Here is a 20,989-nt window from a genome sequence, read left to right on the forward strand (position 1 = left end):
TCATGTAAACAACCTTAAAATGACTTCCTTTCTCCTCTTTCCATAGTTCATTTTGCATATCATAAATCCCTGCATATTTTACATAAGCTAAACCATTCAGTATTCCATTATAATACCCATCAAAAAAACCTTGTTTACACTGTTGAATTTATCTTAATGCTGCCAACGTTTTCAAGTGTGCACAATTCCCCCCCCTATATTCAATAAACATCTTCCAATCTTCTTTTAAGGTAATGTTTAATTTTTTATAACAGTATGTTCTTCTTGTTCTCTTATTCTATGTGTTAGGTCCGCAAGCTGCGCATATTTCATCAATTTAAGTTGCCATTCTTCTTCAGTTGGGACCTCGCTCATTTTCCAAAGGCATCCCTTATTATAGGAGCCTCCATCTTATCCCAAAACATGCTTAGATTTTTATTTTATTTTTATTTTTTTGCAGCGCTTGCTCCAAAGAGTAGTAAGGCTGGGCATTTGTCAGGGCCCCAAGACCAGCAGAGGGCCCACCACCCCAACTCATTTTATATAAAGAATTCAAGAAGGGTGGTGATTATTTAATTGATACTACGTAGTGTCATCAGAGTACCAGAGGACAGGATTCTTTCCTTGAATGCCCCACCTCCTCCAGATTGGGAGGCCCCCTGAGGGTGTAGTGCCAGAGTCCCCTCTCCCTACCAAAAAATGCTGGAGCCAGCACCGTTCGGGTTTTCTTCTTTCTCACACCAGCATCTGCAGTGTTTGTAAGCCAGACATCTTCTTTCTATGAGTTTGGCAGCAATGAGGGCGGAAGTAGGCTAGAAAAGGAACTAGTGCCAATTCCCAATTAGTGCCTCAGACAGCTTTTGTCTGCTGGAGGCCTGAGAATGAACAGGGCATGGAAGCAGCTATTGCAGGAGAGCAGCGGGGGTAGGAATGGGCAAGGGTTATACAGTAACAGAAAAACTGCTCTGCAGGTTCAAAGCAGGACATAGCCTGCAATTATCACACCACTGCGGCTGCCCTTATTACGTCACACATCAAAGGGTGGAGAGATTTAGTACTAGGTAAAATAGGACAAAATGCAACCAGGAGATGTCAAAGGCTAAGTTAAAAGGCCACTTAAAATTGTGTCACATGTTGCACCCACTTCTCTGTTTCCTGGAAAAAGGAAGAGGTCTTATTCAGTTCAATAACAACCTATCTACGTACCAGATGACTTAAAAATTCTAGAAAGCAAGCAAGGTCTCTAACTTCTGTCCCCTGTATGATGAAAGCAAGTAGCATTAATATTAATCTAATTCATATCTTGAAGGGACACGGGTGGTGCTGTAGGTTAAACCACAGACCCTAGGGCAGGGGTCCCCAAACTTACCCGGCTTCAGGCTGGTGGCAGCGTGCGGGGACCCGTACAGATGCACACACACTATTTCCGGCACACTTCCGGGTTAGAAAAGTGACGGAAATAGCTTGTGCACATGCGCACGGGCCTCCTCCGACCCAGAAGTGCGCTGGAAATGACGCTTGCACATGCTCACAAGCTATTTCCAGCACTTTTCCGACCTGGAAGTGGGCAGCCGCACCGCGCCGGTAAGAGTGGGCAGCGGCAGCGGGCGATCGTTGCGGGCCGCATAAATGAGCCTCACGGGCCACATCCAGCCCCTGGTCTGTAGTTTGGGGAACCCTGGCCTAGGGCTTGCCAATTGAAAGGTCGGCAGTTCGAATCCCCACGACGGGGTGAGCTCCCATTACTCAGTCCCTGCTCCTGCCAACCTAGCAGTTTGAAAACACACAGTGCAAGTAGATAAATAGGTACCACTCCGGCAGGAAGGTAAACGGCGTTTCCGTGTGCTGCTCTGGTTAGCCAGAAGCGGCTTAGTCATGCCGGCCACCTGACCAGGAAGCTGTACACTGGCTCCCTCGGCCAATAAAGCGAGATGAGCACCACAACCCCAGAGTCGTCCACGACTGGACCTAATGGTCAGGGGTCCCTTTACCTTTAATTCATCTTATTTGTAATGTGTGATTTACACTGTATACTGTGTGGTTTATACTGTATAGTTTATACTCATTGAAATTAATGGAGATGACTAATAAGGTCCATCAATTTTAAGGGACCTACTCTAAGGAGAACATAGTTGAAGCCAGCCCACTGTTCTTTTTCTTCCTCTTTCCCATTATAATTATAAATGCCCTAAAAATGAGCCGAATTTTAGGGCAACAATGATTGGACCAGCACAGCTACAAACAAACAAACAAATCAGGATGTCCTGCTCTTTGTAATGCAAATTTTACATCGTGTAAAATTGTTAAAAGTTGGTGGGTACCGGTAGTTGTTAAGACGTAACTGCATGCAAGTTAAATAAGCTGATAGCTTCTACCTGCAATTGAGTGCTGGGTTGGGGCTGGCTGGGAGGTCTAAGTCGTCCATTTAAGTATCCTGGCTTTGCTGCAACCTGGGGAGTGTTTTGGATTTAGTATTATTGGGCTGGAAAATAATCCAAACCACTCGACTACATTACAAGGTTGTTTTAAATGTGTCATAGCCTCAACCAGTCTAGGAACTTGCAATACTGACATTGGGTTAGATTGCCATCAGGCACGAGCTCCTCTCTCCTAACTTCAGTTTCCCCAACATACCGTACAACCTGGGGAGGCTTGGAATTTGCATCTGGTGGGTTAATTTCTAAAACTGTTAGAAAATGCCTCCAGATGCATGCATTCCACACGTTTAAGTGTCCAGAGTTAAAAAGAGCCGAAGCGTTTCTCTTGACTGCTACCTTGCTAGTGCCCAATCGGATCTAATGAATGTAAAAAAAATCTTGCTAGGAGGGGATACGCTAACGCTGCTCCGGAAGACATAGTCTTCGAGGAGAACCCGGAAATCGTGTAAAAGACAATGATGCCCCTCTTTATTTCCCCCCCCCCTATCTGCTACGGGTTTGACCGGCGAACACATAGACTTTAAAAAAGGAGAAGAGTGATACTTCCCCTGCTTGACACTAGGACTTCCGGAATACTTTTTGACGCCTTTTTCTCTCTTTGCTAGCGGGGTGGAAACGGCGTCGATCTGCCCGCAAGGAAAATAAGTCAGAATCCGAGACCTCACGCTGTTTCCAGCTCACTGCTGGGGGTATGTGGCAGACAGTGACTTTACGACAACCCTGCAGTGTAGTCTCGTTATCACGAGATTGTGTGTATACTACGTATGTGCGCCTATATATCAACATCGCCCTGCACTGCAGAATTTGGCAGGTTGCGCGGGAGGAAGGGGGAAATATGGGGGGGGGGGACGTTTTACGACGGCCCTGTAACTAATCCAGCGCTAATAGCGAAGGTGGGGCTTCAGCCAAGAGTGTGACTCGAAGAAATGCCGCCTTATTTAGGGATAAAGTATGCGGTGCAGGCCAGATGTTGCACCACCAGGACTAAGTCCCATCAGCCCCAAGTAAGGCGGCCAAGGGTTGACAGCTGCTGGGAACCACCACGGGAGGGGAGCATAGCTGCCAAGTTTTCGCTTTTCTCGCGAGGAAGCCTATTCAGCATAAGGGAAAATCCCTGTAAAAAAGGGATAACTTGGCAGCTATGGAGGGGAGAGAGAGTGCCCCTGCCCTGGGCGCGGATCCTACTCACTAGTTGCCCCCAGGCATCTGGTCGGCCACGGTGAGAAGGGGCCGCCGGCCTGACCCAGCCAGGCTCTCCTTCTGTTCCTAATGGTCAGCGGTGGCCTGAGCTGCCTGCCCTCCAACCTGGCCAAGGAGCCCCGCGCCGCTTTCGCTGGACCGCAGGCCCACTGCGCGCTATCCCGAGTTTCAGGGGATTGCCAATGGGTAGGGCATGGAAGTGCGGAAAATACGGGCAGAGAGATCGCCACGCCGCTTCCTTAAGGGCGGCCCCATAATCCGACGGTCGGCGAAGGCTCGAAAGGGCGCGCAACACCATCTTTCGGGATCCCGCTGCTTTCCGTGCGCATCTCCCAATGAGCGCAGCCAAGGAGCCGAGGTAGTACTCAAAACCATAGGGTTGCAGAACGTAACACTAATGTCTCACAACAAATGAAACTTGATCTGTAGAAAATGCAACCTGAAAAACGAGACATTGCACATACTTCTGTAAAACAAGAAATCTTTAATAAAAATATATATTTAATATCAAATCGTAGGATTGCAGAGTTGGAAGGCACCCCCGACGGTCACCTAGCCCAACCCCCTGCAATGCAAGAATATGCAGATGGATTGAACCTTGCCGTTATCAGCCACTGAGTTCAATCTGCATTCTTGCAGGAGCGCTGTGCTTTTCCCCGCCTCCCCCCGCAGCCAATGCGCGCGTGTGCCTCTAGCCTTTCTCTCTCTATGGGCGGCGCGGAAGCGGCGGGAGGAAAGAGACGTGCGCGGAAGGAGGCCGCGGGGAGGGAAGCCAGGAGGCAGCGGCGGCGGCACGGGAGACCGAGGTGGCAGGTGAGAGGCGCCCCGCCCCCAGCCCGGGGCGCAAGCCACGCCCACCCGGCTTTTGCCCCGCCCCTCCCTCCGCTCCCAAGTATCCCGTGTGTCGTTCGGCTCCCAGGTAGCAGACGGGAGCCTGGATTCCTGGGTCTCACCCGAATAGGAGAGCCCGGATTTTGGGGCAGGTGGTGAGGCAGGACTCAGGGCGCACGAGGAAGGGGAGCGCGCCTCTGAGCATGGACAGAGTGCATTTCGCCACCGATTAACCTTTGCGCACCTGGAGGGAGGCGGGGCTTCTGCATGTGCTGCGTTCTGGCCGGATTTGAAGCCCAGCAGCTCCCGATTTCTTTCTTCGGGTGGGTGGGGAGAGTTCATTGCTGCTGGTGGAGCTATCCGTGTGTCAAAGCTCCTGGGCTCAGAAGTGTTTTGTTGCCCTGGGAAATGATTCCCGGTGAAAGGAGGGTGGAGGCGCCCAGCTGCAGCTTCCAGAGAAAAGCATTTTCTTCCTGTCGAGTCAGGACCTTTTAACTGGGTCCCAGACCCCCTGGATCCATTCCCCCTGCCTATCATTGTGAACTGCTGGTGGTAGGATGCAGAACACTTAGTTGTATCTCTCTTTCTGTGTAGGATCAAGTAGTTTATCTCCCTGTTTCTCAAAATAGAAAAAAATAGTAGAGGCGCAGTCATTTTAATTTTAAATTTTTTTCCATGGATTCTCCTCCATTAGAAAAATTTGGGAAGCAATTTGGTTGTCTTCGGCCACTCTCCCACTCTGCAGCGCCTGAAACCAGCTGTATCTTCTATTACGATTTCTGCTCTGCCTTTTGGTGAAACTCTGCTTTAAAACCCTGGCACATCTCGCTTTTGCAAAATAGCTCTGCACACAAATCCGTAACATTCTTGTTACCTGCTATTTCAAAACAAACTGCATTGCATATTGACACTGACTTACTTGATCAAACTATCGAATCAACCACTTGTATGGATGGCTTGCTCCACTAGTCCCAGGTGTGTTGCTGGTTGGGCTGCCTTTACCTGAGCTCCTTAGAGGGCAGCCTGCTTGTTTTAAGTAAGGGCTTACCTATACGCACTCCGTGTCCGAGCGTGTGCTGTGGCTGTTTTGCCCCAAGCTTTCCCCATTCTCTGTGGCAGCCCATAAGTTGTGGAATTCCCTTCCCACAGAGGTGCGCCTGGATTCCTCGATGTACAGCTGTCACCAAATACCAAAGACACACCTCTGGCCTTCAACACCTGAGGTGTGTATTTTCAGGGCCCACCCTTCTGACTTTAATATGTTTACACTTTTTAAAAAATAAAATAAATAAATTTGGTTTTACAAGTTCACTCACACAATGTTATTACAAATATTAGTATTTTGCACAAGATTCTTCTGAATCCCAAAACTTCCCTCCATGGGTTCTTAAATAACATTTTTTTTACCATCCTCCATTATATCCAAAGTCTATGTATCATTGCAGGGGTTATTTAAAGCCTGCTAAAGAGTTCGAGTATTTACAGTGGTCTTTCTGATTTTCCCGGTTAATCTTGCCATCTCTGTGCAATCCAATAATTTATTCTGCCAGTCCACCCTAGTAGGTATCTTGTCGTCTTACCAGCTCTGGGCAAGCAGCATCCTTGCAGCTGTTGCAGCGTACATAAACAGTCTTTTCAGTTCCTTCGGTATCTCTGCACCTACAATTCCTAACAGAAAGGCTTCTGGTTTTTTAACAAAGGTTATTTTAAACATTTTTTTCAATTCATTGTATATTATTTCCCAGAATTCCTTTATCACTTGACAGTTCCACCACGTAGGATAAAAGGTGCCTTCCTTTTCCTTACATTTCCAACAAACATTTGAACTTGTCCTATACATTTTTGCTAATTTACTCGGGGTTAAATACCAGTGAGCATGTATACTGGTTTTTTTTTTTTAATTCTGGGGGAGGGCAGGTAATAACAACAATGAATAATTATGTTGTGTTTCAGGCTTTGTACGAGAACAGTATACCGTTTGACTGTCCCGCGTGGGATGCATGCTGCTCCTCGGATCTCCTCGCTGCTCCTCGGATTTCGAGCTCCGGCTGCTCCAGTGAGGGACGCGGAACACCATGGCTGAAGCCGTGCATTACATCCACCTCCAGAACTTCAGCAAGTCCCTCCTGGAGACGCTGAATGGGCAGCGCCTGGGCGGGCATTTCTGCGACGTGACAGTGCACATCCAGGAGGCCACGCTGCGTGCTCACCGCTGTGTCTTGGCCGCTGGCAGCCCCTTCTTCCACGACAAGCTGCTGCTGGGCTACTCGGAGATCGAGGTCCCTCCCGTTGTCCCCAGCCAGGTGGTCCGCCAGCTGGTGGAGTTCATGTACAGCGGCTCTCTGGTGGTGGCCCAGTCAGAAGCGCTGCAGATCCTCACGGCCGCCTCCATCCTGCAGATCAAGACGGTCATTGACGAATGCACCCAGATCATCTCCCAAAGCCGTAGCCCCAAGCCTCCCACTGTCCCGCCTCCAGTGTCCCTCTCCCTTCCCAGGGTCCTCCCGGCTAAGCCCCAAGAACAGCCACCCAAAGAGGCCCTTGGCAGCGTCTCGCGGCCCGGAGACCTCGACACTTCCCACCTGGAGCCCCCCAAACTGCTCTGCGCTTCGGAGGTGCGCTACAAGCTGCGCGACCTCCTCTCCTCTTCCCAGCACAGGGAGGCGAGGGCTGCTGCCTGTGAAGGGGGCATAAGCGATGGGGAGGCAGGGGGCCCGTACCTCCACCCTGCCGAGGCCACACCCAGCTGCCACAGCCGCAAGCAGCGCCAGCCGGTGAGGCTGCAGCTGTCCGAGACAATGCCTGTCATAATCAAGGACGAGGAGGAGGGTGTTAGTGGGGAAGGCCGTGAGGGGGTGGTGGTGGAAGAAAGGGAGGCCAAGCTTAGCTGCTTCCCCGAGTGTGGCGGGAGCGGAAGTTTCCCTGCCGGCTTCAGCAACGAGGCGGAAGCAAAGGATTCTGGGAGCGCCGGCGGGGCCAGCAGGAAGGAGAGCCTCCACTTGGATTACGCCACTGCTGAGGGCCAGGATTTCTTTGGGAACCAGGATGTATTTTCGGAGTCCTTCATCCCGTCCTGGCAGGGGGAGGAAAGCGGCGAAGAGGCGGCAGCTTCCGCCGCACGGGACAGGGAGAAGTTCCACTCGGACTGCAGCCTGGAGGCTTCCAACCTGAGGAGCTTGGCGGGAGAGTTCAAGCAGGACTTGGGCGGGCCCTCTGGTGCCGCCGCAGCCTTCCCGCCCCGCAGCAACAGCGGCAGCGGGGGCTTGACTTTCGTCTCCTCTCTGGGCATCCAACGGGAGCTGAAGGCAGAGGTTAACAGCGCCAGCACGGCCACCAGCACAACCAGTATCTTCCAGTTCCATATGCCTCAGCCGGCTGCAGTGGCCCAGGGCTTCTACAGCATCCAGGCACAGCCGCCGCCGCAGCAGCAGCAAGACGCCGGAGCCAGCAACATGGTGCAGCTCAGCCCTGGTGCCATGGTCACAGGCCCCCTGCATGGCGCTGGAGAGCAGCAGAGCCAACAGCCCGGCTCCTCGCGCTGCTCAGAGCCCTCCTACCAGTGTAGCCACTGCCAGAAAACCTTCAGCTCCCGCAAAAACTACACCAAGCACATGTTCATCCATTCTGGTAATGGGCACTATGAGGCGGGGCTTCCTGGGAGGCTGTTGCTGGGGGTACGGTAGGGGCGAGGAACCCTTTTTCAGCCAGGGGGGAGTATTCCCTTCCAGGAGAAACCTTCCAGGAGTTGGTTGGGCCAGAGGCCACTGTGGGTAGAGCCATGAATGCAAATTGCACTTTGTACAGTAGGCTAGCTTGAACACACACCTGGCACTCTCTGTCCTCCACCCAGGACAAGCCAGAGGCAATAGGGTTCAGGGACACATGCCAACCCCAAGGTTGCAGAAATACAATATTCAGGGAAACAGCCTTAAGGGAGGAGGCAGCCCCTTCCTGCCCAAAAGCTAAGAGAGGAATGAGTAGGCTCAGTGACCACAGAACACTAACTGTTGGGAGTCTGGGATAAGTAGAAAATGGGAGGGTGTGTCACTAGAATCCTGAACAGCAGCCATCCACACTGCAACATTTTGTTGCCGGCCTGGCTTGCAATAACTCTGTACCCAAGAGAGATAAATACAGACCTACACTTAGATGCCAGTCGGACACAACTAAACAACAACAACATAAATTCACAGCGAGGCCAGCTTACAATGTTTAGGACATTTGATTCATAGATAATAATAATAATAATAATAATAATAATAATAATAATAATAATAATTCTTGTATCCTGCCCATCTGACTAGATTGTCCCAGCCACTCTGGGAGGATTCCAACATAATACGTAAGATACACAACAGAACATCACATATTAAAAACTTCCAGATACAGGCAGGGCCGGATTTAGGTTTGATGAGGCCCTAAGTTACTGAAGGTAATGGGGCCCTTTATATGTCTAGCTGTCCTTTGTCAACAACAAATTGTCGCTGTTTTTTGTGTTGAATATACGCTATATGGACCTAATAGATATCTAAAGCCATTTGCCACTGTTGCTGTACGTAGGTATTATTTTATTTGTGTTTTTTTCCTTATATTTTGGAAATGTACATCCAGGTTTTTTTTCCTTTAATTTTTTTTGGGGCCCCCCCAGAGAGTGGGGCCCTAAGCTATAAGCTTGTTTAGTGTATACATAAATCTGGCACTGGATACAGGGCTGCCTTCGGATGTCTTCTAAGTCAGATAGTTGTTCATTTCCTTGACATTTGACAGGAGGGAGTTAACACAGGGCGGGTGCCACTACCGAGAAGGCCCTCTGCCTGGTTCCCTGTAACTTTTCTTCTTGCAATGAGGGAACCGCCAAAGGCCCTCGGAGCTGGACCTCAGGGTCCTGGCTGAACGATGGGGGTGGAGACGCTCCTTCAGATATAGTGGGACCAAAGGCGCTTAGGGCATCATCCCCAAAGGAGGGATCTCCCCCTTTGGCCATGGGGCAGTTCCCGGGTTCCAGTGTTGGGGGTTCTGTGTCCTCTCTGCTGACCCGCTGTGCTTTTCTCTCCCCACGACAGGCGAGAAGCCCCACCAGTGCAGCATCTGCTGGCGCTCCTTCTCCCTGCGGGACTACCTGCTGAAGCACATGGTGACGCACACGGGCGTGCGGGCCTTCCAGTGCTCCATCTGCTGCAAGCGCTTCACCCAGAAGAGCTCGCTCAACGTCCACATGCGCACACACCGCCCAGAGCGCTTCCAGTGCTGCATCTGCAACAAGTACTTCTCCCACCGCACGCTGCTGGAGCGCCACATGACCACCCACACGGCCTGGAAGGGCGGGCAGCCGGATGCCCCCGGAGCCATCGGAGTGGCTGCGTCCGCCGCCGACTGGAAAGAGAAGCCGAACATCGCCGCCGCGGCGTCTGCCGCTGAGGGGACTATTGCCGTCACCGCCGCGGCGTGGAAAGCGGGGGAACCGTCCGCTGAGACGGCCATTGCCGTGTGGAAAGCGGGGGATCCGGTCCCTGGGGAAGGCAGTATGGGAGCCTGGAAAGGGGAAGCGGCTGGCGAAGGACCAGCTGCGGCCTGGAAAGGAGACCCAGCTTCAGAGGCAGCCATGCAGCCTCACACAGCCTAAGGTTTTTTTCTCCCCAACCTCCGTTTATGAATTTTTCTTTTGTCCAACAGTTGTCACTGACTGTGGCTCCAGCATCTTGAGAATTAAAAAGGCTGTCCCACATAGGATGTTGCTTTCTCCTACTGACAGGGGCAGCCACCTGCACGAGCCAGGCTGCGAGAGTCTCAGCGTCGTCGTTGTGTCTTTAGGCCGCAGCGTCGACCGCCTGTAAAGGTTGTTGGTGGCAGGAACATGGCTGAATCGGCACTGGTGCTGTCCATGCCATTCCTGGCCCATAGCTCAGTGGCAGAGCCCATCCTTAGCATGAAAGGAAGGGCAGAGCTCCAGTCGCCGGCAACTCTAGTCACAAGGAGCAGAACCGGGAAAGACCTTTGCCAGTGAGTAGACCAGGGATGGGGAAACCTGTGGTCTTCCAGCTGTTGGAACTCGCAGCAACTGACAGTCCCAGCCAGGACGTCCTTTGGTCAGGGATGATGGGTGGTGGGAGAATAGATTTTTGCTATTATGGGCAGATTAGTTGCAACAAAAAATAATAAAAACTCCTTCCAGTAGCACCTTAGAGACCAACCAAGTTCGTCATTGGTATGAGCTTTCGTGTGCATGCACACTTCCTCAGATACCAAAAGCTACTTTTTTTTGTTTCGACTACGTCCGACCAGCACGGCTACCTACCTGAGATTAGTTGCAATTAGGGATGATGGAAGTTGGGAGCCCCACAACATTTTGGAGGGCCACAGGCTCCCTGTCCCTGGAGTATATTGTACTGGGCTCGTTGGGCCGGTGATGTGATTTACTGCAAGGCAGCTTAACAGCTCCATATTTAGCCCAATAGCTAAATGCCTATGGTCAAAGGCAGGATGCTAGGGAATACCAGCAAAAGAAGCCTTGCTTATGAGCATCCCAGAGGCATTTGGCTGGTGACAGCAGAAAGGTAGGTTCTAGATGGACCATTGGCCTGATCCAACTTGGCTGCTCCTATAAAAAGATTTGCCACAATAAATGGGAATCACAATTTATTTATTCTTGGGGGGTTATGCCATGCTTACAGCTTATACTGTTAGTGTCTTGCATTTCCAAAGCAGTTGGGTTCCTGGGCTGTTTTATTGTAATGGATCAACTTATCCAAGCTGTTTCTCCCCTTCTTCATAGGAAATAAAGCAGTGTGTGTCTGTGTCTGTGTCTGTGTGTCTGTGTATATTTCTCAAGGCGGTGGAACCTCTGATGAGATGGTTGAAGAGGGAGCCTACCTCAGGGGCTGCAGATGATTAGTAGTTCAGCCCCTGGCATCTCTGTGGAGGCGGGAGGCAGGGAATCAGATAACAAGTGATGGGAAAGACCTATCACTGTCTGAGACCCTGGATAGCCAGACTAGACAACATTGGGCACGGTGGACAAAGAGTCTGAGCTGGGATCAGGCAGTTTTCTACGTCCATAGAATCACAGCCTCATTCTCAGTAGAGGCTGGTCCATTTGGGCAAACACGGCACTGCCCCACCAACCTCAGCCAGCTCCCATGTGCCTGCCTTCTTACTTACAGCTAGTCCAGGGAGTGGTACAGGCTATTGCCTTCATCCTCCTGAGGCCACATTCACACTATAGGTTTAAAGCAGGGGTAGGCAACCTAAGGCCCATGGGCCACAAGCGGCCCACGGGGGTCGTTTAACCGCCCCCCCCAATCCGCCTGCTCTGCGAATCCCCACACGCTGCGCTAAACTGGCGCGGTGCAGGGACTCGCTTCCGCAGTGCCAGAAATTGCGTCTGCGCTCCATCCGGCCCACGGAGGGATCTCCGCTGGAGTGAACCGGCCCAGGTGAGGTAAACCTTGCCGACCCCTGGTTTAAAGCACTGTGATAACATCGTGGCTCCCCACTCCAAGAATCCAGAAAACTGCAGTTTGTTACAGATTGATGAGAGTTGTCGTTGGCCTCTCAACTTGCGTCAACCGCAGCCTTCGTAGTCAGTGATCAAGGATGATAGGAGCTACAGTCCAAGAGAAAAAAAATACATATTTGGAAGGCCACAGGTTTCCCAACTCTGGATTTAAGTGTCTGCCTGGTAGCCACAGGTGACAAGGGATTGCATGCAGGTAAGTGGGTGTGCTGGAAGATAGAGAAGACGTCTCTCCTCTGCACTTAGTATTGAAATCCAGCAGGATTCCTGAAAAAGGACTGCCGCTGCCCTAGCCCTGCATCGAAATGTAGTGGGCTGCTGGAAGAGCTCTCTGCCGCTCCTCTGGACAACTCCCTGCAATGTAGTAATTTCTCTTTTTCAGGCTGGTAATTTGTGGGTTTATTTACAAGGTTGGAGTAGTTCTTGCCCAATCCTTAGTCTGGTGCTCCAGTTCTTATTTGCGTAGCGGCTTAGTGATGACCCAGAAGCTGCGGACAAACGCTGGCTCCCTCGGCCTATAGAGCGAGATGAGCGCTGCAACCCGAGTCGTCCGTGACTGGACCTAACGGTCAGGGGTCCTTTACCTTACCTTTACCTGTATGCAAATTAAACCCCAGTTATCTAAAAGCTGCTCCAGAGTGAATGTATACTGCTACTCTCCCCCCCCCCCCCGAGGATATGCGGTATCTACTGGAGGGAAGTTGCAGTCTGCTGTTCATTTGGACACCGGGATGGGTCTGTTTGTATGAGGTGGGTTTCTCCTTCCTTGGCTTTGCAGAATTTGCCACCAAAGAGAATAGTGGCTTGCTTAACATTGCCTAGTGAGCTCAGGGCAGAACCATAATTGGTACCAGTGCTTGCCATACATTGCAGCACCTTGTACAGTATCTAAAAGAGCAGGATAGTCAACAGCTGAAGCTAACAGAGCTGGCACCTGTTCCTTGAAAACGTCCATAGAAATTTAGTAGATGCTCTTGGTATAAGCCAGATGGGCAGGGTATAAATATTACTACTACCACTACTACTATTCCTATGTCATTCATACTTGCTTTAAAGGTAAAGGGACCCCTGACCATTAGGTCCAGTCGTGACTGATGCTGGGGTTGCGGCACTCATCTCGCGTTACTGGCTGAGGGAGCCGGCGTACAGCTTCCAGGTCATGTGACCAGCATGACAAAGCCGCTTCTGGCAAACCAGAGCAGCACACAAAAACGCCGTTTACCTTCCCACTGTAGCGGTACCTATTTATCTACTTAAAGACAATGGAGCAGATATCTCCAGGCAAGTTTCGATAGCTGACCACTTCACCCTATTGTTCTTCAGTGGAAGTTGTTAATGAGCATTCAGGAATCATATTAAGAATTCTATTGACGATTTAATGAGGGTGCAGAGGATTCAATTTGACCAAGGTGGCTCTGCAAGGCTAAAAGGAAGTGAATAAGAAAGGGGGGGCTGTAGCTTTGACAGACACAGTGATGTTTATAAAAAGCAGTGGTGTTCCAGTCTGCCCCTCCTCCTACATCTGTATACTGTAAATCAGGGGTGGCCACCTCCCAAGAGACTCTGATCTACTCACAGAGTTTAAAACTGGGAGTGATCTACCCCCTTTGGGGGGGGTTGCGGCACTCATCTCGCGTTACTGGCTGAGGGAGCCGGTGTACAGCTTCCAGGTCATGTGACCAGCATGACAAAGCCGCTTCTGGCAAACCAGAGCAGCACACAAAAACGCCGTTTACTTGCACTTTGACGTGCTTTTGAACTGCTAGGTTGGCACGAGCAGGGACCAAGCAACGGGAGCTCACCCCGTCATGGGGATTCAAACCGCCGACCTTCTCATCAGCAAGCCCTAGGCTCTGTGGTTTAACCCACAGCGCCACCCATGTCCCATGTTGGCAGGAGCTGCGAAGGCTAGGCCAACATTAATTTGAGCCATCTAGGTTCCACGTTAAGGTGGCCACTTTCGAACTGCTAGGTTGGCAGGAGCTGGGACCGAGCAATGGGAGCTCACCCCGTCGCGGGGATTCAAACCGCCGACCTGATCGGCAAGCCCTAGGCTCAGTGGTTTAACCCACAGCACCACCCGCATCCCATCATACCTGCTTTACGAAAGCACAAAAAATGGCAATATCTCCCTTGGTGGGAATGAGATCTGCCCATCTCAGCACCATATTTCTCTCCTCTGTCTATTCTAAGTATGGTTTCCCAGTAATAATGGTTGCAACATGTTTTGCCTTGGGGAGTCTTAATGTTCACCCACCCAGTAATTTGAAATCTGAAATAGAAAGGTTGTACATACTAAGCCAGTCATAAATTGCTTGCAAGCCAGTCATAAATTGCTTGCTTTGTCCCAGGAGCATAGATTGCCCACTTGCTGTTCTAGCTTTGCTGTTTCCAACCTTCATTTCTTGCATCAAGGAAATCGGTTACACAAGCCCTGCATCCACCGGGAGCAAACTACCAGGCCTCCAGCATCTGCTCAGTCCTCAACAATGCACAATGCCTTTTGATTCGAAAGCAGAACAGAGCGTGTTGGAGGAGATGTTTTGGCATCGAGCCCAAAGCCTTGATGTGCCAGCTGCCTCCACGCTCTGGGAATGCACCTGTCTGAGTATAACTTCTTGAAAAAGTACAAACTTTTAATAGCTCCCAACTTGGGCTAATTAACCAGCTGCCTCCCAGGTAGGAGGGGGTGATGTAGAAAGCTCTCCCTTGGGGTTTATTTACATGCTTAGGCTGAGAAATGGCTGGAGACACCTCTTTAATCAATCCCTAAGCAAGCTGCTACAATTAAAGCTCATTATCTACAGTTCTCCCCCCAGGCCTGTTCTCCTTAGGAGAGATGTGGTTACTACTGAGATAGCAAAGAAGAAAAAGCCTCTGGGGACTATTAGCCAGTGAAATTATGTTTCCCCAAGGGATAGTTGGGGGCAAGACACAGGATATGCCTGGACATGGATACATTATGAAAAGCAAAGAGATCTGCAAAAGTATTGTGGAAGAATGAATGGACAACGAATTGAGGATAAACAAAAGGCTTCCACTTGTGTTCCAGGATGTTTTCCACTGGTATTTGATCTTCTTATACTATAGATAATGGGACCCAGGTGGCTCTGTGGGTTAAACCACAGAGTCTAGGGCTTGCTGATCAGAAGGTCGGCGGTTTGAATCCCTGCAACGGGGTGAGCTCCCGTTGCTCGGTCCCAGCTCCTGCCAACCTAGCAGTTCGAAAGCACATCAAAGTGCAAGTAGATAAATAGGAACCGCTCAGGCGGGAAGGTAAACGGTGTTTCTGTGTGCTGCTCTGGTTTGCCAGAAGCAGCTTTGTCATGCTGGCCACATGACCTGGAAGCTGTCTGCGGACAAAATGCCGGCTCCCTTGGCCTATAGAGCGAGATGAGCGCCGCAACCCCAGAGTCGGACACGACTGGACCTGATGGTCAGGGGGCCCCTTTACCCTTTACCCCCCTATACTATAGATAGCATACAGTCTTTTATATTGCTCTATGAACTGGTGAGAAAGGCACTCGCATGCATTCTTGAAATCCTTAAAATGCTTTAGATAAGCCAGTCTTGCTATTACCCAACAATTGCAAGCATCAGAGGTGGGGCAGATAGTGCTTTGTCATAAAGCCACTGAGTGAATTTGTGGCTGGCTTGAGAGGACCCAGGAACATCCTGATTCATAACTCAGAAACTATGAGACACCTGCTCACAACTGCCATAGCGGCACTGATGCTCTGTTCCCAATTGGTGGTCTATGGACCTCAGGGGGTCTACAGCGCCAATCACAAATCCTACAAACCCTGCCTTAAAGGCTTGTTTTGTGTGTGAATAGGGTAGGCCTGTGGCATGGATTCAAGAACCAAGGGATTTACCATTGCCGAAGACTGGCCCAGACTGACCAGGTAATGCAATCAGTGACCATTATCAGCTATCTTGTCAGGCAGGAGACAAAGAGACATGGAGTTTTGCCTGTTGTAATTTCTGTTGTAGACTGCCTCTTTGTATGATGCTTTGGGGTGGTCTTTGGCTAAGGGGTGGGGCAATTTCTAAAGTCTATAAAATCTCTGGCACACCTTGAAAGGGTAGAGGGGGACTCTCTTGCAACAGAAAAATAAAGACCTTCCATGCTTTCACTAGATCCTGCCTCCACTCGATTTTCTCTGACCGAAAACGGACTGGGGGTGGGGGGACAAACTGAATTCCTTGATGGAGAGTTGGGCTGTAAAAAAACAACCCCAATTTTTTACTATAACAGTGTGCAACCTCTGGATAGCGAGAGGATTAACTAACTTGCCATTCTTCCAGAAGAATAATGCTGTGCAATATTAAAATGCAGCACACTCTTACACCTACAAAAATATGTGTGGGTGTGGGTGTGGGTGTGGCTGGCTTTGCATTTCCTGGGGTCACTAACAAGACAAGAAGTTCATTCAGCCCTGGTTGCAATAGTTCTGGAAGGATGGGCTATGGTGAGACAGTGACCAACAAGCTATGGCTCCCCCTAGTGGGGGATGAAAGGAACTTTTACAAAGCCACCTTGATGGTGATTTCAGACTGGAGCAGACCTGTCAAAACCCTTTTAGGCCCATGACCCCTTTTGCAAACCAGATAAACTATTACGGGCATCACACAAGCCCAGCCACCAAGCCTAAACTCAGCAGGGGTTGGGGACCCTGGGGGAAACCTCTGCAGGCATATACAGTATGCATGATGGTGACCCCTACATTGAAGGCAATAATTTCCCTTAAATGATCTCTTGTCGATCCCTGATTAAAAGGATAGGTTGTACCTAAACTGGTACTGAAATATATTGATTGAACTGTGCATAGCCCTGTGCAGGCAGTTAGTCTTAAGAGGAAAAGAAATACAACACAGGTGCTGGAAAATGCCATCAAACATTGGCCCAGCTATGTGCTAGTAGGGGTATCCCTTGCAGGGCCGTCTTAAGCATATCTGGCGCCGTGGTGCGAATATCCCTCCGGCGCCCCCCCCGCCCTGTTTCCCAGTGCAACTGTCTGACGGGCGCCGCGTGCAGCGCGGCGCCACCCTGGCAGCCGGGTACCACCCAGCCTTGCCGTAGGGCCGGCCCTGGTCCCTTGCCAGGTGAGGATTGGCCTTACAGGGACACAGTATCACGAATTACTGGCTACTTCCCTCAATGATGAGTCTCTGGGGACTTTCATTACACACCCTCTGAACAAACTCCATCAAAGGTGTATGAAGTCTTCCTGTCCCGGTGGAGCCTTACTTGGTCAGCAAGGTCTAGCTGAACTCTGGAGTGTGTTGTGTTCCTTGTCTTGCTCCTTGACCTGGACTCGATTCCTAGCTTGTTCTCTGCTCTGCCCACTCTGATCCAGATTCAAGTTCCCATTTTCGGACTTGCTCCAGACCGCTCCCTGCAGCCCAGCCCTAACACCCTGGAAAGTGCTGTACTGAATATGACTCCTCCTGACCTGTCTAGGCTGGAGGGAGGATCAGGTGGCCCTCCAAATCTGCCCCAACTCCCATCAGCCCAAGAAAGCATGGCCACCACTTGGAGACGATGGAAGCCATAAGCTTCCAACTTGTGGCCAAAGTCACAAGCCTAAGGCAACAAATAAGAAGGCACATTTGTTGCATCTGGCCCTACTCACTTACGGTCCTCACATGTGTCTCCCAGAAGGTTGCCTAACCCTGTCCTAAATGGTGCCACAAAACTTACCTTACATCATAGTAGAACCGCCTCCTAACTTCTGGTACTTTTTTTTTTTTTTTGGCAATGACTGGCAGTGACAGAATACAAAGTTTCCCCTTAACACATCAGGACCACATGGGCAGCAATGGCGAATGTAGAAGGATGCCGGGAAGAGGGCAAGATAAAGGCCATGCTAAATGGCTGTGGTTTGATAAATGTGGCATGTAGATCAGCTCAAAAGCTGGCCCTTATATGCCACACCGTTCATCTGTTCAGTGGCCCTGTGGCCTCCATTGAGTTACCTGAGCTGAGCCACATCTCACCACTAACCTCTTTGACATCACACAATGAGGCTATTGTGATGTAGTGGCTTTGCCTGAGACACAGAGGGAGGAGAACTGTGATTGTGAGGCAACCCTTAGCTTCCCCACTCAAAGCTCACCTTTGAAAAAAAAATTCCCCTCTGCCTACATCCCAGGCCAAGCCGCCTCCCCCCCCATTATCTTTCTTCCCAAATATTATTTCAGCGCATACCCCAGATTTCACGATGTGACTCCAATAGCTATTTTCCATCTTGCCCATTACCTGTAACTCATGGGTAGGCAAACTAAGGCCGGGGGCTGGATCCGGCCCAATCGCCTTCTAAATCCAGCCTGTGGACGATCCGGGAATCAGCATGTTTTTACGAGAGTAGAATGTGGGCTTTTATTTAAAATGCACCTCTGGGTTATCTGTGGGACATAGGAATTCAACCCCCCCCCCGTCCAATATAGTCCGGCCCCCCCCAACGTCTAAGGGACAGTGGACCAGCCCCCTGCTGAAAAAGTTTGCTGACCCCTGCTGTAACTTGTGTCCCTTCTACCACAGCGTGGAACTACCCAGTTGTGTGTGTATGTGTGGAGCAATACTACCACACGATGAAGTACTGGCCCACAGACTTGGACGGCTTTCAAAGTGGGTTAGAAAAATTCATGTTGGGAATTACCAGTGGGAAGCTGGCCTATGTGAGAACAGGATGCTGGACTAGATGGGCCATTGGTCCGATCCAACAGGTCTCTTCTTAAGTTGGTAGAAATTAGGAATCCTGAGATTGAATTGGACTGGGAATGCCTGATTTCATGTTCCTTCTTATGTGCTTCCCAAAGGCATCTGCTTGATCATTGTGAGAACAGGATGGTGGATGGGACTTTGGCCTGATCCTGCCAGGCTCTTTTTATGTTCCTAAAACCCTGATGGTGAGAGACATATAGACCAGGCACCCCCAAACTGCGGCCCTCCAGATATTTTGGCCTACAACTCCCATGATCCCTAACTAGAGGACTAGAGGACCAGTGGTCAGGGATGATGGGAATTGTAGTCCAAAACATCTGGAGGGCCGAAGTTTGGGGATGCCTGATATAGACTTTAACACTTCATTTCAAATTCCCTCCCTGCTCCCCATAGTTTTCTCCCCAGCTTCTTTTCGCAAGCAAGGTAAAGAGGCCTTCATTATATACAACAGGGGCCAGCAACATTTTTCAGCCGTGGGCCGGTCCACCGTCCCTCAGACCATGTGGTGGGCCGGACTATATTTTTTTGGGGGGGCAGGCCCGGCTCTAGGTATAGTCCCAGTGGCGCGGGGCGCCAGGGCGCGGGGCCGGCAGGGGGGTGCTGCGTGGCACTTTTTAGACATGCATCATTTCGTGGCACACCAATTCAGTTTTGCATCATTTCACGACACAGCAATTTAGTTTTGCTAGCAAACCGCAGGTTAAACTAACCCCTTTCCAGCCCTGGGAGGAACATGGGGAGCATTTGTGTGACACACCTACACATTGCAGCCAACACACTGATGTGTCGCAACACACAGTTTGGAAATCTCTGGCCTACAGGGAGCAGCTAGCTATCAGGATGTCAAAAATGTTCTGTCCCAAAGTAGCAGCCTTGCACGATCCAAGCAGTGTTCCTTAGCACATTCTATGACATCACAGAGGGTGACATCACACCTCTCTGCTCTGCTGTGGTGTCCCTTCTAAAACATTCCTATCCCACCTTTCCTGTAAGTTATGTACAAACGTATCAGCATAAATTACCGTACTTTTCCATGTATAAGACTAGGGTTTTTTTTATTTTAAAATTATGGTCAAAATTGTGGGTCGTCTTATACACGGATACAATCTCCCCCCCTCCCCCATTTTCTCAATTTGGAGTCCCCCCACATAGTCTTATACATGGGGGCATGTTATAAACTGAAAAATACGGTACATTAAAATAGAACCATGTACGTAGCAGCCATTAAAAAAAAACATGGCTAGAGAATCAAACTGCGGGAGGCAGTGCAAGACAGGAGTGCCTGGCGTGCTCTGGTCCATGGGGTCGGAAACGACTAAACGACTAAACAACAACAAGAGAATCAATCTGCTGCCCCAAATATCCACTACAATAACATTGTTTTAATTTGCTGCCTCTTATAAACTGCTTTCTATTGCTGAGTTTTCCAAAACTCAGCAATGGCCAGAGGATTGGAGATCAGTCTACATCCCAATCCCAAAGAAGGGCAGTGCCAAAGAATGCTCCAACTACCGCACAATTGCGCTCATTTCACACACTAGCAAGGTTATGCTTAAAATTCTACAAGGCGGACTTAGGCAGTATGTGGACCGAGAACTCCCAGAAGTGCAAGCTGGATTTCGAAGGGGCAGAGGAACCAGAGACCAAATAGAAAACATGCGCTGGATTATGGAGAAAGCTAGAGAGTTCCAGAAAAACGTCTACTTCTGTTTCATTGACTATGCAAAAGCCTTTGACTGTGTCGACCACAGCAAACTATGACAAGTTATTAAAGAAATGGGAGTGCCTGATCACCTCATCTGTCTCCTGTATATGCAGAATTCATCATGCGAAAGGCTGGACTAGATGAATCCCAAACCGGAATTAAGATTGCCGGAAGAAATATCAACAACCTCAGATATGCAGATGACACAACCTTGATGGCAGAAAGTGAGGAGGAATTAAAGAACCTTTTAATGAGGGTGAAAGAGGAGAGCGCAAAATATGGTCTGAACCTCAACATCAAAAAAACCAAGATCATGGCCACTGGTCCCATCACCTCCTGGCAAATAGAAGGGGAAGAAATGGAGGCAGTGAGAGATTTCACTTTCTTGGGCTCTTTGATCACTGCAGATGGTGACAGCAGTCACGAAATTAAAAGACACCTGCTTCTTGGGAGAAAAGCAATGACAAACCTAGACAGCATCTTAAAAAGCAGACACATCACCTTGCCGACAAAGGTCCGTATAGTTAAAGCTATAGTTTTCCCAGTAGTGATGTATGGAAGTGAGAGCTGGACCATCAAGAAGGCTGATCGCCGAA

The 20,989-nt window shown here is 50.0% G+C and overlaps 1 protein-coding gene across 3 annotated transcripts; it reads left to right on the forward strand.

Annotated features, from left to right (window-relative positions):
• The first annotated feature begins 4,339 nt into the window (after positions 1 to 4,339).
• ZBTB45 (zinc finger and BTB domain containing 45) lies at positions 4,340 to 12,620 on the forward strand. Of its 3 annotated transcripts, none has more exons than XM_035137021.2 (3): positions 4,340 to 4,430; positions 6,402 to 8,075; positions 9,512 to 12,620. In XM_035137021.2, the coding sequence occupies exons 2-3, from the start codon at positions 6,524 to 6,526 to the stop codon at positions 10,069 to 10,071; spliced, it is 2,112 nt and encodes a 703-aa protein (XP_034992912.1). In that variant the 5' UTR covers positions 4,340 to 4,430; positions 6,402 to 6,523; the 3' UTR covers positions 10,072 to 12,620. The 3 variants fall into 3 exon arrangements, with proteins under 3 accessions (XP_034992912.1, XP_034992918.1, XP_034992915.1); XM_035137027.2 differs by having other exon boundaries at positions 4,413 to 4,536; XM_035137024.2 differs by lacking the exon at positions 4,340 to 4,430 and adding an exon at positions 4,471 to 5,671.
• Positions 12,621 to 20,989: the final 8,369 nt, after the last annotated feature.

The sequence above is a fragment of the Zootoca vivipara genome, chromosome 13 (genome assembly GCF_963506605.1).
Source record: "Zootoca vivipara chromosome 13, rZooViv1.1, whole genome shotgun sequence".
NCBI classification, from domain to species: Eukaryota; Metazoa; Chordata; class Lepidosauria; order Squamata; family Lacertidae; genus Zootoca; species Zootoca vivipara.